The sequence below is a fragment of the Dasypus novemcinctus genome, chromosome 18 (assembly GCF_030445035.2).
Source record: "Dasypus novemcinctus isolate mDasNov1 chromosome 18, mDasNov1.1.hap2, whole genome shotgun sequence".
Classification (NCBI taxonomy): domain Eukaryota; kingdom Metazoa; phylum Chordata; class Mammalia; order Cingulata; family Dasypodidae; genus Dasypus; species Dasypus novemcinctus.
In genome coordinates, this window is record NC_080690.1 from 62971464 (window position 1) to 62984318 (window position 12855).

At 53.8% G+C, this 12855-nt stretch overlaps 2 protein-coding genes across 2 annotated transcripts in view; one reads left to right on the plus strand and one right to left on the minus strand.

The window, feature by feature from the left end:
• Window positions 1-1543, plus strand: CNFN (cornifelin). The gene is made up of 4 exons (XM_004469497.3): window positions 1-159; window positions 585-695; window positions 1099-1235; window positions 1330-1543. Exons 1-4 carry the CDS (start codon window positions 123-125, stop codon window positions 1417-1419), a joined length of 375 nt encoding a protein of 124 aa, XP_004469554.2. The 5' UTR covers window positions 1-122; the 3' UTR covers window positions 1420-1543.
• Window positions 1544-6523: 4980 nt separating this feature from the next.
• MEGF8 (multiple EGF like domains 8) overlaps window positions 6524-12855 on the minus strand; it is a 53747-nt gene continuing 47415 nt past the window's right edge. The window contains 1 exon segment of the mRNA XM_058280321.2: window positions 6524-7929. Coding sequence (XP_058136304.1) covers window positions 6661-7929 — 1269 coding nt within the window. The 3' untranslated portion in view covers window positions 6524-6660.

Here is a 12855-nt window from a genome sequence, read left to right on the forward strand (position 1 = left end):
CCAGCCCCCAGCCCCCCAGTGCCTTGCCCTCCCCCAGTCTCTAGAGTCCCTTGAACAGACTCCGCCGCTGTCGACGCAGCCACCTCCGCCGTCCCCAACGCCACCTCCTCAGGGCCTGCAAGATGCAGTTTGAGATGCACGACAACGTGAGAGGCAAAGGTGGGACTGCTGGATGGATCAGCCACCCTCCCTCCCCGGGGCATCCTCACTGCGAAGACAGACGGCGCCTACTGCCACCCCAGAGGCCCCCGAAATGCGGGAAGCCAGCACCCCAGGCCCAGAGGCGGTGGAGGCAGCGGCTGGTCCTGGCCTCGCCCTGATGCGGCGCCCCCCTTCCCCAGACGTGCAGGAGTCCCCCAGCCCCAGCCCCACCAGACGTGCAGGAGGCAGCGGCAGCAGGGACCGGAGGGCGTGTGGAGCCCCCGCCCTGCCCAGATGCGACAGGAGGGAAAGGGGAGCGCAGTGCTGTCCCTGTCGCGGGCGGCCCAGAGGCCCCGCCCCATCTGCCCGGCAGAGAGGGGGGTGCGGCTGGGGGCCCCGGCGACGCTGGGAGGCTGCCCGCTGACCCCCGGTGTCCCCCGCAGCCATGTCCTACCCTGTGACCAGCCAGCCCCAGTGCGCCAGCAGCAGCTACCAGACCCAGCTCAGCGACTGGCACACCGGCCTCACGGACTGCTGCAACGACATGCCCGTCTGTGAGCGCCCGCGGCCCCGCCCCAGGCCCGGGGGGACGGTCCCCCAGCCGCTCCCGCGCCCCACGCCCCCACGCCCACCGCCCTTCCGGGGACCCCGGCGATTCCCACCCTCTAACCTTCCCTGGGACCCTTACACCCCCCAACGCTCACGTCCTCTTCGAACCCTCAAGCGCCCCCTTTGCACCCTCGCCTTCCCTCCTCGTGCCCCCCAACTTCCCCCTTGAAACCCTGATTTCCCATTCTCCAAACCACCCCCTCCTCGGATCCCGGATTCCCTCTGGGACCGGTCCTTGGCTTCCTGCACCTCTCAACCCCGCCGGGGACCCTCGGCCCCCTCCCCGGGCGCGCGTCCCCGGGGCGGAGCCACAGGAGGCGCCGCCCTGACGGCCGCGCGCCCGCCCAGGTCTGTGCGGCACCTTCGCCCCCCTGTGCCTCGCCTGCCGCATCTCCGACGACTTCGGCGAGTGCTGCTGCGCGCCCTACCTGCCCGGAGGCCTGCACTCGCTCCGCACCGGCATGCGCGAGCGCTACTGCATCCAGGTGCGCGCCGGGCCGGCAGCCAGGGGGGCCGGGGCGCGGAGCCGGACTCGGGCACCCAGGGCAGGGGCCCTCACCTCCCTCTTCCACCCCTCAGGGCTCCATCGGGCACGACTGGGCGACCCTCACCTTCTGTCTGCCCTGCGCGCTCTGCCAGATGGCGCGGGAACTGAAGATCCGGCAGTAAAGCTGTCCTCCATCCTCTTCCCCCTCCCCTGCCGTCCCGCCTGGCCCCTTGTGTCCCCTCCTGGGAGGGCCTGCCCCTCCGCCGCTGTCCCGCTGAAAATACACCCACAATAAAAAACCTGAAAGCCAACAACGCCTACGTCCTTTTCTGTCCCAAGGAAGGAATCCGGGCGGAGAGAGAGGTTTGGTGAGGGAGGTGCGGCCAGAGGAAGGATACCTAGGTAGGGGAGGAGACTCGACGCTCCAGGGTGGGGCCTTTGACCCTGGCTGGCTGTGGATGACCTTGGCTGGTCCCTACTGTCTCTAAGCTAGGGTGTCCTCACCTAAACAAGTAAAACCTCAGCTGCTGGGATCCGGAAAATATGCAAAACCAGAAAGGCAGTCGCGCACTAGAGTTTAAAGGTAAAGTTTAGGAGCACCCTCGGGAAGCGGACTTGGCCCAGTGGTTAGGGCGTCTGTCTACACATGGGAGGTCCGCGGTTCAAACCCCGGGCCTCCTTGACGGGTGTGGAGCTGGCCCATGCGCAGTGCTGATATGCGCAAGGAGTGCCCTGCCACGCAGGGGTGTCCCCCGCGTAGGGGAGCCCCACGTGCAAGGACAAATAAATCTTTAAAAAAAAAAGAATATACTTTAAAAAAAAAAAAAAAAGGAGCACCCTCTTGCTCATTCAATACCTATGGACTCTTGGGCTGCACACAGTTCTAACAGGTGTGGGGGGCCCCTTGTCTCCAAAACATACAACAGCCAAGTTTAATGCTCTCTGGAGCAAATCAGAATCCTGAAGGGCCATCCAGTTCAACCCACCCTTTTTTTTTTTTTTAAGATTTATTTATTTATTTATTTCTCCCCCCACCCCGGTTGTCTGTTCTCTATGTCTGTTTGCTGGGTCTTCTTTGTCCACTTTTGTTGTCAGCAGCACAGGAATCTGTGTTTCTTTTTGTTGCGTCATCTTGTTGTGTCAGCTCTCCGTGTGTGCGGCACCATTCCTGGGCAGGCTGCACTTTCTTTCACACTGGGCGACTCTCCTTATGGGGCGCACTCCTTGCGCATGGGGCTCCCCTACGTGGGGGACACCCCTGCATGGCAGGGCACTCCTTGCGCGCATCAGCACCGCGCATGGGCCAGCTCCACACGGGTCAAGGAGGCCTGGGGTTTGAACCGCGGACCTCCCGTGTGGTAGGAGGATGTCCTAACCACTGGGCCAAGTCCGTCCCCAATACACCCTTTTTACTGCAAAGGTGACTAGCCGATTAAGCTTTCAGGCTCAAAACTGGACAGACCTGTGATCCAGTCCTGACTCTTGTCACTTAGTAGCTGTGTTATCTTAGGGAATTAGTAAGCCTTTCTGAGCCTGTTTCCTCCTCTGTGAGGATACAATCTCTGATGCATCATATGGCTACTGTGAGAGCAAGAGATGGAACAGATAGAAAGGCCAAAATGTGAATGCAATAAACCATTGTTATTACTATTATATTGTGAATAATACTGCAACTACTGTAACATTAGCATATTATTTGTATCTCTCCTCTCTCTCTCTGGATCTGTGTATCCAATTATCCAGTGACATCATCATGTGGACATCTAAAAGGCATCACAAATTTAATCTGTCTCAGACCTCACTCCTGATCACACACACGCACACACCACACCACAACCTGCTCCTTTCAGTCTTCCCCGTCTTAAAAAATAGCAAGCTCTATTCTTCCAGGTGCTCACTCACTTCGTCTCTCACCCAACGTCCAGTCTGTCAGCAGATCCTGTTGGTTCTACCTTCCGAACAGATGCAGAATCTCACCACTTCTCCCCTTTGTCGCCCCCACCCCGGTCCAGCCACCGTCCTCGCCAGTCTGAGCTAATGCAGCAGCTTGCTCAGTGGGTTCCCAGCTCTTACCCCTGCTCCTACAGTGTCTTTCCCACATGCGGCTAGAGGTACCCTGTGAACACCTATGACAGGTGCCAGCCCTCCTCTGCTCAGAGCCCTCCGTGGCTCTGTCTCCCCACCTCAGGCCCATGCCCACCTCAGGGCCTTTGCCCTGGTTGTTCCTTCTACTTGGAATGCTTTTCCCCCAGACACCCTATGGCTCACTCCCACTTCGGCTCCCACAGCTTATGAGAGAAGCCTTTCCTTCTCACATGTAATAGCAAGTACCAGCCCCACCCTCCCCACCCCTTCACTGCCTTGTTTTCCTTGTCACTTTCCAACATGCTGCATCTTTTACTTATTTGTTTATTATCGGGAACTCCCTGGCTTGTCAGCTCTGCGAGGGCAGGGACCTGTCTGCGGCTGTTTCCCCAGCCCCGAGAACACAGTGTGGGGCCCACTGTAAGTGGAGACAGTGCGTGAGGACAGGTGCGGAGATGCCAGCTCAGAGAAGGTATAACCAAGTTAAGAGTTAAATGATTATAGTTACTGAATCATTACAGAGATGCCTTTTTAGTTTCTAGCATATTGTAGATTGAGCAGGATGTATACAATCTACTCTCAAATGTTTAGAAAGCAAGTAGTTAGGTAGATCGATAGACTTAGAGAGCTAGCTATGACAAATGTGGCAAAATGTCAAAAGTGGTGCATCTGTTATCTGGCTGGGGGGTATGGTGGAGTTCTCTGTATGGGTTTTGTATTATTTTTGCAACTGTCCTGTGAGTTTAGAATTACTTCAAGCTGAAACGCTTTTTTAAAGTGAAACCACAGCTGTAACATGCTGAGCCAACTGTCAGCATATGGAACTCGATGGACGGCAGCTCACAGCCGCACCTGGGAGGTCAGGTCTGCCGTCAGCTCCTGAAGGCAAAACTCCTGCGCTCAAAGTAATCCCTGAAAATCCCTTAAATTGCCCATAACACCTGAAAACATGTTATCTCCGCACCACAGCGGCGACTCGCACACCCCTAAGTCCAGCTGCGTCCTCGGGCTGAGCACCACATGAAGCAATTGGCCCGAGCTTCGGGGTGAGTTGTACGGAAAACGCATATTGTTTTGTTTTCTGTTCTTATTATTTCAATTTTTTATTTTATTATCTTTTGTTTTAAAGATACATGGATCACACAAAATGTTACATTAAAAAGTATAAGAGGTTTCCATATACCCCACTCCCCACACCCCCCCCACCTTCCACTCCTCCCACATCAACTCAACAACTTTCTTCATTAGTGTGGAACATTCACTGCATTTGATGAGGACATTTTGGAGCATGCAGGCCACTATATATCCTGCCATAATCCACTGAATGGACTGGGAGAGAGTGTAAACTACAACATCAACTGTAATCCAGGCTGTGTAGTAATGCTCCAAAATGCATAGTTTTAACAGGCCCAGCCAGGAGCCCTCGCTGAGCTGCTGCTGCCCACTCAGGGGACACATTTGCCTGCTCCCCCACTCCCATTTGTCAGGGCTTTTGCTTGCCCTGGGCGCTGGCAGATAGTTCCGGTTTTGAGTCCCCTTGAGTTAGAGAAAGCTCATCTTGCTATGTCCTCCTGTCCCCCTCCAGGCAGTCTGGCTTGAGCGCTTCCCTCTTAGAGCTGAGCCCAGAGTAAAACCAGGGCCTGGCACCGAGGCACTGTCTTCCCTCAGCGACAAATGGACAAATGGGGTCTCCCTGTGTAGGGAGGGGTCTTATCTCTTCTGTGGTGGTACCCCCCTACATCCCCCTACCCTGCCCTGTAAGCCAGGAGTCAGGCCCAGGCCCAGGAGCCAAGCCCCCCACCCCTCCCCAGCATCCAGAGTGTGCGTGGACCCCTGGGCTCCCCCACGCTCGCTATTTGTTACCTCCATCGCTCTCCTCTTCCCGCCTCTGACGTGCACGCGGGGCACAGGCCCCGAGCTGAGGGGAAGCTGCAGAGTCCACCCCCCAAGGACCAGAAAAGCAGTTGGGGGATGGAGTCTTGGGAAAGAAAGAGTCTGAGAAGACAGCTGGTTTTTTGTTTTGTTTTTATTTTTTGAGGGGACGTCCCCGTAGGGTAGGGGAGAGCTCAGAAGTCCAAGGAAGTCAGTGGGGTGGGGGGAGCCTGGGGACCCAGAACTCTTCAGGGCAGCAGTCTGGGACGAGGCTGCGTGTAGTTGGTTCTGCATTTTCATCTCCACTTCGACAGCCCCCAACCCCAGCCCCAGGTGGGGTGGCAGCGTTCTGAGCCCCCCACCCAGCCCCGCCCCGCGGTTCCGCACCGCTGCACTCGGTCCCTCCAGCCTGCAGGTGGCAGCAGCGGCTTCCTGCTCCTGCTCACCTCTGGGCACTGCACTGTCTTCTTCACCAGCGCAACCAAATCCCTGCACTCAATTCCTTCTGTTTAAATACTCAAGAGTGGTTTCCGTCTCCTTGCTGGGCCCAGATGAAGCAACGTCTAAAGGGCATCTCGTGTTTAAAACGGGACTGTTGCTCTCCCCTACCTCCATAAACAACCCCACTGTCCACTCACACTTCAGCAGCTCACCCTGCCTTCCTCCCCTTCCCCGCCCCGACAGCCACTTCACTGTTACATCCTGCCTCTGACCCCAACCCCCTCACCGCCGCCCCCTGCCCAGGCCCACCACCCTCTCTCACCACTCCAACCCATTCTCCACACTGCAGCCGAGCGGCCTCTTGAATAGACACACTGGATTCCGGTATCACTCTCCCTCATAAAACGTCCAGTGACTTCCCACTGCCCTGAGAATAAACCCCAGAGCCCTTCCTGGGCCCGCAAGGTCCTGGGCAACCTGGCCCCTCCCTGCCACCACCCTGGCCGCTGTCTCCTCACACTTGAGCCGGGTTCCCCCGGCCACAGAACAAACTCCAGGCCTTTGCCCTTGCAGCTCCTGCGGCCTGGAGCATGCTTCCCGCAGCCCTCCTTGTGCCTGGTTCATCTCCGGATCGAAGTCTGGCTTCTCTGAATGCCCAGCAGACTCCACCGCACCCCCCACCCCAGTCCCTCAATGCCACCTCCTGTTGATGTCCACAGTATGCGCCCCTGTCTGACACACTCATAGTCGCCCACTTGTGTGCTGATTGTCTCCCTTCACTACAGCCGAAGTTCTGTGAGATCAGGGAACCTTGCTGTCTTGGTGCCTGCTTTGCCTGCCACACAGTAGGTGCTCAATAAATAATTGTCAAATGCAGAACAAAGGAGGCCCTGCCTGGGGACCCCCCAGAGCCAGAAGTCTCTGAGGAGATAGTATCCAGGGTTCCCCCAGGTACAGGAGGAACCCCAAGTCCGAGGAAGCCCCATCGAGGGCTTGGCTGCAAGGGCTAAGGACCCCACAGCGGGTCAGAGGGACATGCTGGTGAGGTTGTCCTGGCTCAACAGTCCCTTCCGGCCTGCGCCAGTGCCATGCCCGCTGCCCCCAGTGCCCCCGCCGCCCCCGCAGTACTCGTGCAGCCTATGCCGCAGGGTGACAAGGGCTGAACCGAGGCAGGCGCCGTTGGGTGCGTGGGGCCCGCCAGGCAGCTGGAGCAGCAGCGTGGCCACGCCCGCCATGCCGTCTTCGGTGGGCTCCAGGGTGATGGGTCCAGCTCGGAGACCGGCTGTGGTGGCAGAGATGGCCGGCGGGCAGCAGCTTCCTCCCACAGGGCCCCAGGGGCCACCGGCCCCCGTCAGCAGCAGGGGTGCCAGGAAGGGCTCAGAGCGGCGAAAGGCAGGTGGCGGGAGCCCAGCCGGCTTCCAGGCAGGGGCCAGGGCAGCAGGGTCAGGCGGGAAGCAGACGGTGACCTTGGCGAAGGGGCGGCTGGCCATCTTGGTCATCTCCTGCAGGTGCCGGCGCTGCTCCTGCCGCTGGTCTAGGGCCTGCTTGGCCTTCCAGAGGAGCACGCAGAGCGAGAGGAAGAGGAAGAAGCAGGAGAAGAAGACGGAGAAGAAGACGAACAGGTCTATGTGGGCTTGGTCCTGCCGGAAGAAGAGCAGGCCCTGCGAGTCGGCTGAGCCGTTGGCGCCGGGCCCGCCTGGGTCCCCCACCCCCAGCAGGAGCAGGTAGAAGCGGCTCGACTTGAGGGCATGGTGCTCGTGCGGGTAGGTGATGACCAGGCGATCCCGCACACTCCGCACCACCAGCACCGCTGACGGCTCTGTCACCGTCACGTAGGTGATCAGGCCCTGCGGCCACACTTCCCGCACCCGCGGCTCCACGGGAGCACCTGGCCCACTCCCGGCTCCGGGACCCCCCAGGTCTCCGGCCCCCCGGGCCCCACCATCAGCCAGGGGTGGTGGGGGTGGTGGGGGCGGGGGTGGCTGGATGTGCACGGTGTGGACACCCGTGTCGGGGGCCACGCGGACCACGAAGGTGTCATAGGAGGTGGAGACATAGAGGTCCACGGCACCAAAGGTCACGTCCAGTGTCAGGCGGATGTCCACGTTGGTGAATTTGGGCTGCACGCCAAAGAGGACGGTGCGGCCGGGGCCCAGTGCCCGGCGCTTGGGCTCGTGGAAGCAGTTGGTCTGGGACGTGGGGTCCAGGCAGCACTCCTGCTCCACCGAGATGAGGCGGTAGCACTGCTGGCCACCCAGCGGGCTTCCGTGGAACGACTCCCGGCACTTGGCGCACTGCGAATGGGGACCGGGGGGGGGGGGGTGGAGGCGACCATCAGGGCTGAGCTGGGTCCCGGTGACCCCAGGCAGGCCTGCTGTTCAATCTGTACCTGCTGGTAAGGGGCCAGGGCCCCAGGCCCTCCCAGTGCCCCACGGCTTCCTCGGGATGTGAGGCCCTGGACCCCTCTGCCACAGGATAGATGCCCCAGGACGCCACACTCTAGCACTGCTGTCCCTGGTGTCACCCCAGGAATCATAAACCCTGATGTCTCTGAAACCCTGAGGCACAGGACTGAAGGGCTCTGCTGAATCCCGTGTGGCCTTCAGCTAGTGACAGCCTCGCTGATCTTAGAATTCTTCCTCTGTACACAGGAATAACAGCGGCTCGCTCACAGGACAGCCCAGCCCTGAGCACAGGGCCAGCGGCCTCACCTGCCCTCCCTATGGCTCCTTGACTATGCTAGGTGGGCTCCCACCTCAGGGTCTTTGCACTGGCTGGGGTCTCTCTCCACCTGGATGGCTCTTCTCCCACCCACCTCTTGCCTTGCACCCTCACTACCATCTGGTCTTCCTTTATGCAGTATCATTTTCTCACTCAAGCCTCCTCTGGCCACTGTATCTAACATTTCCAGTTTCCAAAACTTCCTAGCCCCGTCTGCTTAGTTTTTCTTCTTGCCACTTATCATCTAACACAGCGTTACCTCTGACGTATTTGTCTGTTCATTGCCTGATGCCGCCATGAGAATGTAAATTCCTTGAGGACACTTTTTGTTTTGCTCCCTACTGTGTTCCCAGCACCTAGCACAGGGCTTGGCATGGAGCTGGTGCTCAAAAAATACGTGCTGGATGAATGAATGAGTGGGTAGCGAATGATGACAGCTACTATGGTTCCAGGAGCGCAGACAAAACAGTTTGGGCCCTGAGATTAGCCCACAATTCAATCCAGGCTTCAAAACCTGACTAGCTAAAAAAAAAAAAGGTTTGTGGGAAGACCAAGGAATCAGTTTCTCTGTCAAAGTAACTATGTAATTGGCAGCAACTGTTGCAGTCAACTACTTTGAAAGTCCACAATCCAATGGAACACTGCAGCATCCAGGGAGGAACTGGAGGAAGAGGCTAGTTAATTGTGGTAAATATCAGTGAACAGCATGTGCCTGCGGCAGCTACCATCTCCCATCCCCCAGGTGGGGGGCAGGCAGCAGTGGAGACTGCACCCAGGTTCCGAGTGCAGCATGGTGGTGCCAGTGCGTGGTATAAGGACCTATTCCTTCAATATTTGGGGGTGTGTGGTCTGACTGCTGATCACAGCTTTTTTTTTTTTTGGAGGTACCGGGAATTGAACCCAGGACCTCATACATGGGAAGCAGGCACTCAAACCACCGGGCTACACCGTCTCCCCCAGGAAGCTCAATGAACTCCAAGCATGAAAGACTCGAAGAGAACTATACTATGATAGTGAACTTGTCAAAATCCAAAGACAGGATTTGAAAGCAGCCAGAGAAGCAACCTGTCACATACAAGGGATCCCCAATAAGATTAAGAACCAACTTCTTTTCAGAAACTATGAAGGCCAGGAGACAGTGCAGAGGCATATATAAAGAACTTAAAAAACTATCAACCAAGAATTCTATATCAGGTAAAATTATCATTCAGTAATGAGGGAGAATCAAGACATTTACAGATAAACAAAAGCTGAAAAAGTTCATTACCAGAAGACCCGCCCTGTGAGAAATGACAAAGGGAATCCTTCAGGCTGAAATAAAAGGCAGTAGCTTGAATCCATAGAAAAAAAGACAGCTTAAAATACATAGGTAAATACAGAATCCTGTATTACTATACTTTTTGGTTTGTAACTGCTTTTCCCTGCTTCAAGACTTAATAGGCACAGGAAGCAGACTTGGCACAGTGGTTAGGGCGTCCGTCTACCACATGGGAGGTCCGTGATTCAAACCCCGGGCCTCCTTGACCCATGTGGAGCTGGCCCATGCGCAGCGCTGATGCGCACAAGGAGTGCCCTGTCACACAGAGGTGTCCCCCGCGTAGGGGAGCCCCACATGCAAGGAGTGCGCCCCTTAAGGAGAGCTGCCCAGGGCGAAAGAAAGTGCAGCCTGCCCCACACGGAGAGCTGACACAAGATGACGCAACAAAAAGAAAACAGATTCCCGGTGCCGCTGATAAGGATAGAAGCGGTCACAGAAGAACAGGCAGTGAATGGACACAGAGAGCAGACAACTTGGGGGGGTGGGGGGGGAGAAGGGGAGAGAAAGAAATGAAAAATAAATCTTTGGGAAAAAAAAGGCTTAATAGGCAGATGTGTAAAATAACATTTAAAATTTATGTTAACGGGCATAAAGTGTATAAAGATGTAATCTGAGCAAATAATAATATAAAGGGAGAGGAACAGAGATATGTAAGGGTAGAGTGTTTGAATACTACTGAAACTAGGTTGGTATTAGTTGAACTAGGTTATTAGTTTGTGATGCTCATTATAATTAGGAAAGAAGAAAGGAATCAAAATGAGACATTGTAAAAATGAGTTAAATACAAATAAAGGAATAATGGAGTAATTGATAAAAAACACATAAGATACACAGAAAAAGTAGCTAAATGGCAGAGATAAAGCCTTCCTTTCCCGTTATTACCTCAAATGTGAATGGAGTAAGATCCCCTGTTACAATCAGACATTGACAGAATGGGTGAAAAAGCATAATCCATCTATATCCTTTTTACAAGAAACTCACTTAAGGTACAAATTCACAAAGAGGTTGAGGTAAAAAAAAAAAAAGATAGAAAAACATATTCCATGCAACCAGAAATCAAAAGACAGCCAGAGGGAAGTGGATGTGGCTCAAGCGATTGGGCTCCTTTCTACCATATAGGAGGCCCAGGGTTTGATTCCTGGGGCCTTCTGGTGAAGGCGAGCTGGCCTGAGCAGAGAGCTAGCCTGTGTAGAGCGCTGACCCACACAGCATGCTGGCCCGCGCAGGAGTGCTGGCCCATGCAGGGAGCTAGCACAGAAAGATGACGCAACAAAAAGAGACACAGAGGAGAGAAAACAAGAGACACAGCAGACCAGGGAGCTGAGGTGGCACAAGAGACTGAGCACCTCTCTCCCACTTTGGAAGGTCCCAGGATCAGTTCCCGGTGCTGCCTAAGGAGAAGACAAGCAGACACAGAAGAACACACAGTGAATGGACACAGAGAGCAGATAGCAACCACAAAAATAATGGGGAGTGGGGGAGAAATAAGTAAATAAATCCTTTTTAAAAAAAGATAGCCAGAGTGGCTATATTATTGTCATATAAAATAGACTTTAAGTCAAAAAAGATTATACAAGACAAAGAAAAATACTGAATATTGAGAAAAAGTTCAAAGCAGCAAGAAGATAAAATCATTATAAACATATATGCTCTCACAAAAGATATGAAGCAAAATTGACCAAACTTAAGGCAGAAATAGTTCTACGTTAATAGTGGGAGACTTCAATACAACACTTGCAATAACTGAAAGAACATCTAAACAGAAATTCAAAAAGGAAATAGAGACTTGAACACTATTAATCAATTAGACCTAATGGACATGTGTAGAACACTCCATCCAATGAGAGCAGAATACACTGCTACACAGAACATTCTTCTCAAGTGCACCTGGATCATTCCCCAGGATAAACCATATGTTAGGCCATGTATCAAATTTTAACCAATTTTAAAATATTGAAATCATACAAAGTATTAATATCTTCTCAGACCGCAATGTAATAAAAGCTAAAAAATAATAACAGAAGGAAACTGGAAAATTTACAAATAAATGGAAATTAAATAACACATTATTAAATAACCAGTAAGTCAAAGAAGTCATCACAAGGGAAATTAGGAAATACCTTGAGATGAAGGAAAATGAAAATACTACATACCAAAACTTATGGGATGCAAGAAAATCATTACAGGGAAGCGGATTTGTCAACTGATAGAGCATCCGCCTACCACATGGGAGGTCCAGGGTTCAAACCCAGGGCCTCCTGACCTGTGTGGTGATGTGGCCCACATGCAGTGCTGATGCGCGCAAGGAGTGACGTGCCATGCAGGGGTGTATCCCTGCTTAGGGGAGCCCCACGCACAAGGAGTGCACCCCGTAAGGAGAGCTGCCCCATGCATAAAAAGTGCAGCCTGCCCAGGAGTGACACCGCACACATGGAGAGCTGTCACAGCAAGATGATGCAAAAAAAAGAGACAGAGATTCCCAGTGCCACTGACAATAATACAATTGGACGCAGAACACATAGTGAATGGACACAGAGAGCAGAAAACTGGGGGGGAGGAAAGGGGAGAGAAATTTTAAAAAATAAATAAATCTTTAAAAAAAAATTTCATTAAAAATAAGAAAGATCACAAGTCAATAACCTAACTTCATAACTAAAGAAACTAGAATAAAAAGAGCAAACAACCCAAAGTTAGTAGAAGGGAAGAGTAATGATTAGAGCAGAGATAAATGATAAATAAGAAAAGAAAAAACAATAGAGAAAATCAACAAAAACATCTTTAAAAGATCAATAAAATTGCTAGACTGCAAAGAAAAAGAGAGGGACAAATAACTAAAAACAAGAATGAAAGTAGCAGAAAGTGGACTTGGCTCAACAGACAGAGTGTCCACCTATCACATGGGAGGTCCACGGTTCAAATCCAGGGCTTCCTTGACCTGTGTGGGGCTGGCCCACTGCGCAGTGCTGATGTGCGCAAGGAGTGCCCTGCCATGCAGGGGTATCCCCGGGTAGGGGAGCCCCATGCGCAAGGAGTGTGCCCCATAAGGAGAGTTGCCCAGTGTGAAAGAAAGTCCAACCTGCCCAGGAGTGGCACTGCACACAGGAAGAGCTGGTGCAGCAAGATGACGCAACAACAACAAAAGAGACACAGATTCCCAGTGCTGCTGACAAGAATACAAGTG

Coding starts and splice junctions, on each gene's coding strand:
- CNFN (XM_004469497.3), top strand. CDS start 123: ATGCAGTTTGAGATGCACGACAACGTGAGAGGCAAAG. Junction 160..584: donor CGACAACGTGAGAGGCAAAG/GTGGGACTGCTG, acceptor TGTCCCCCGCAG/CCATGTCCTACCCTGTGACC. Junction 1,236..1,329: donor GCGAGCGCTACTGCATCCAG/GTGCGCGCCGGG, acceptor TCCACCCCTCAG/GGCTCCATCGGGCACGACTG.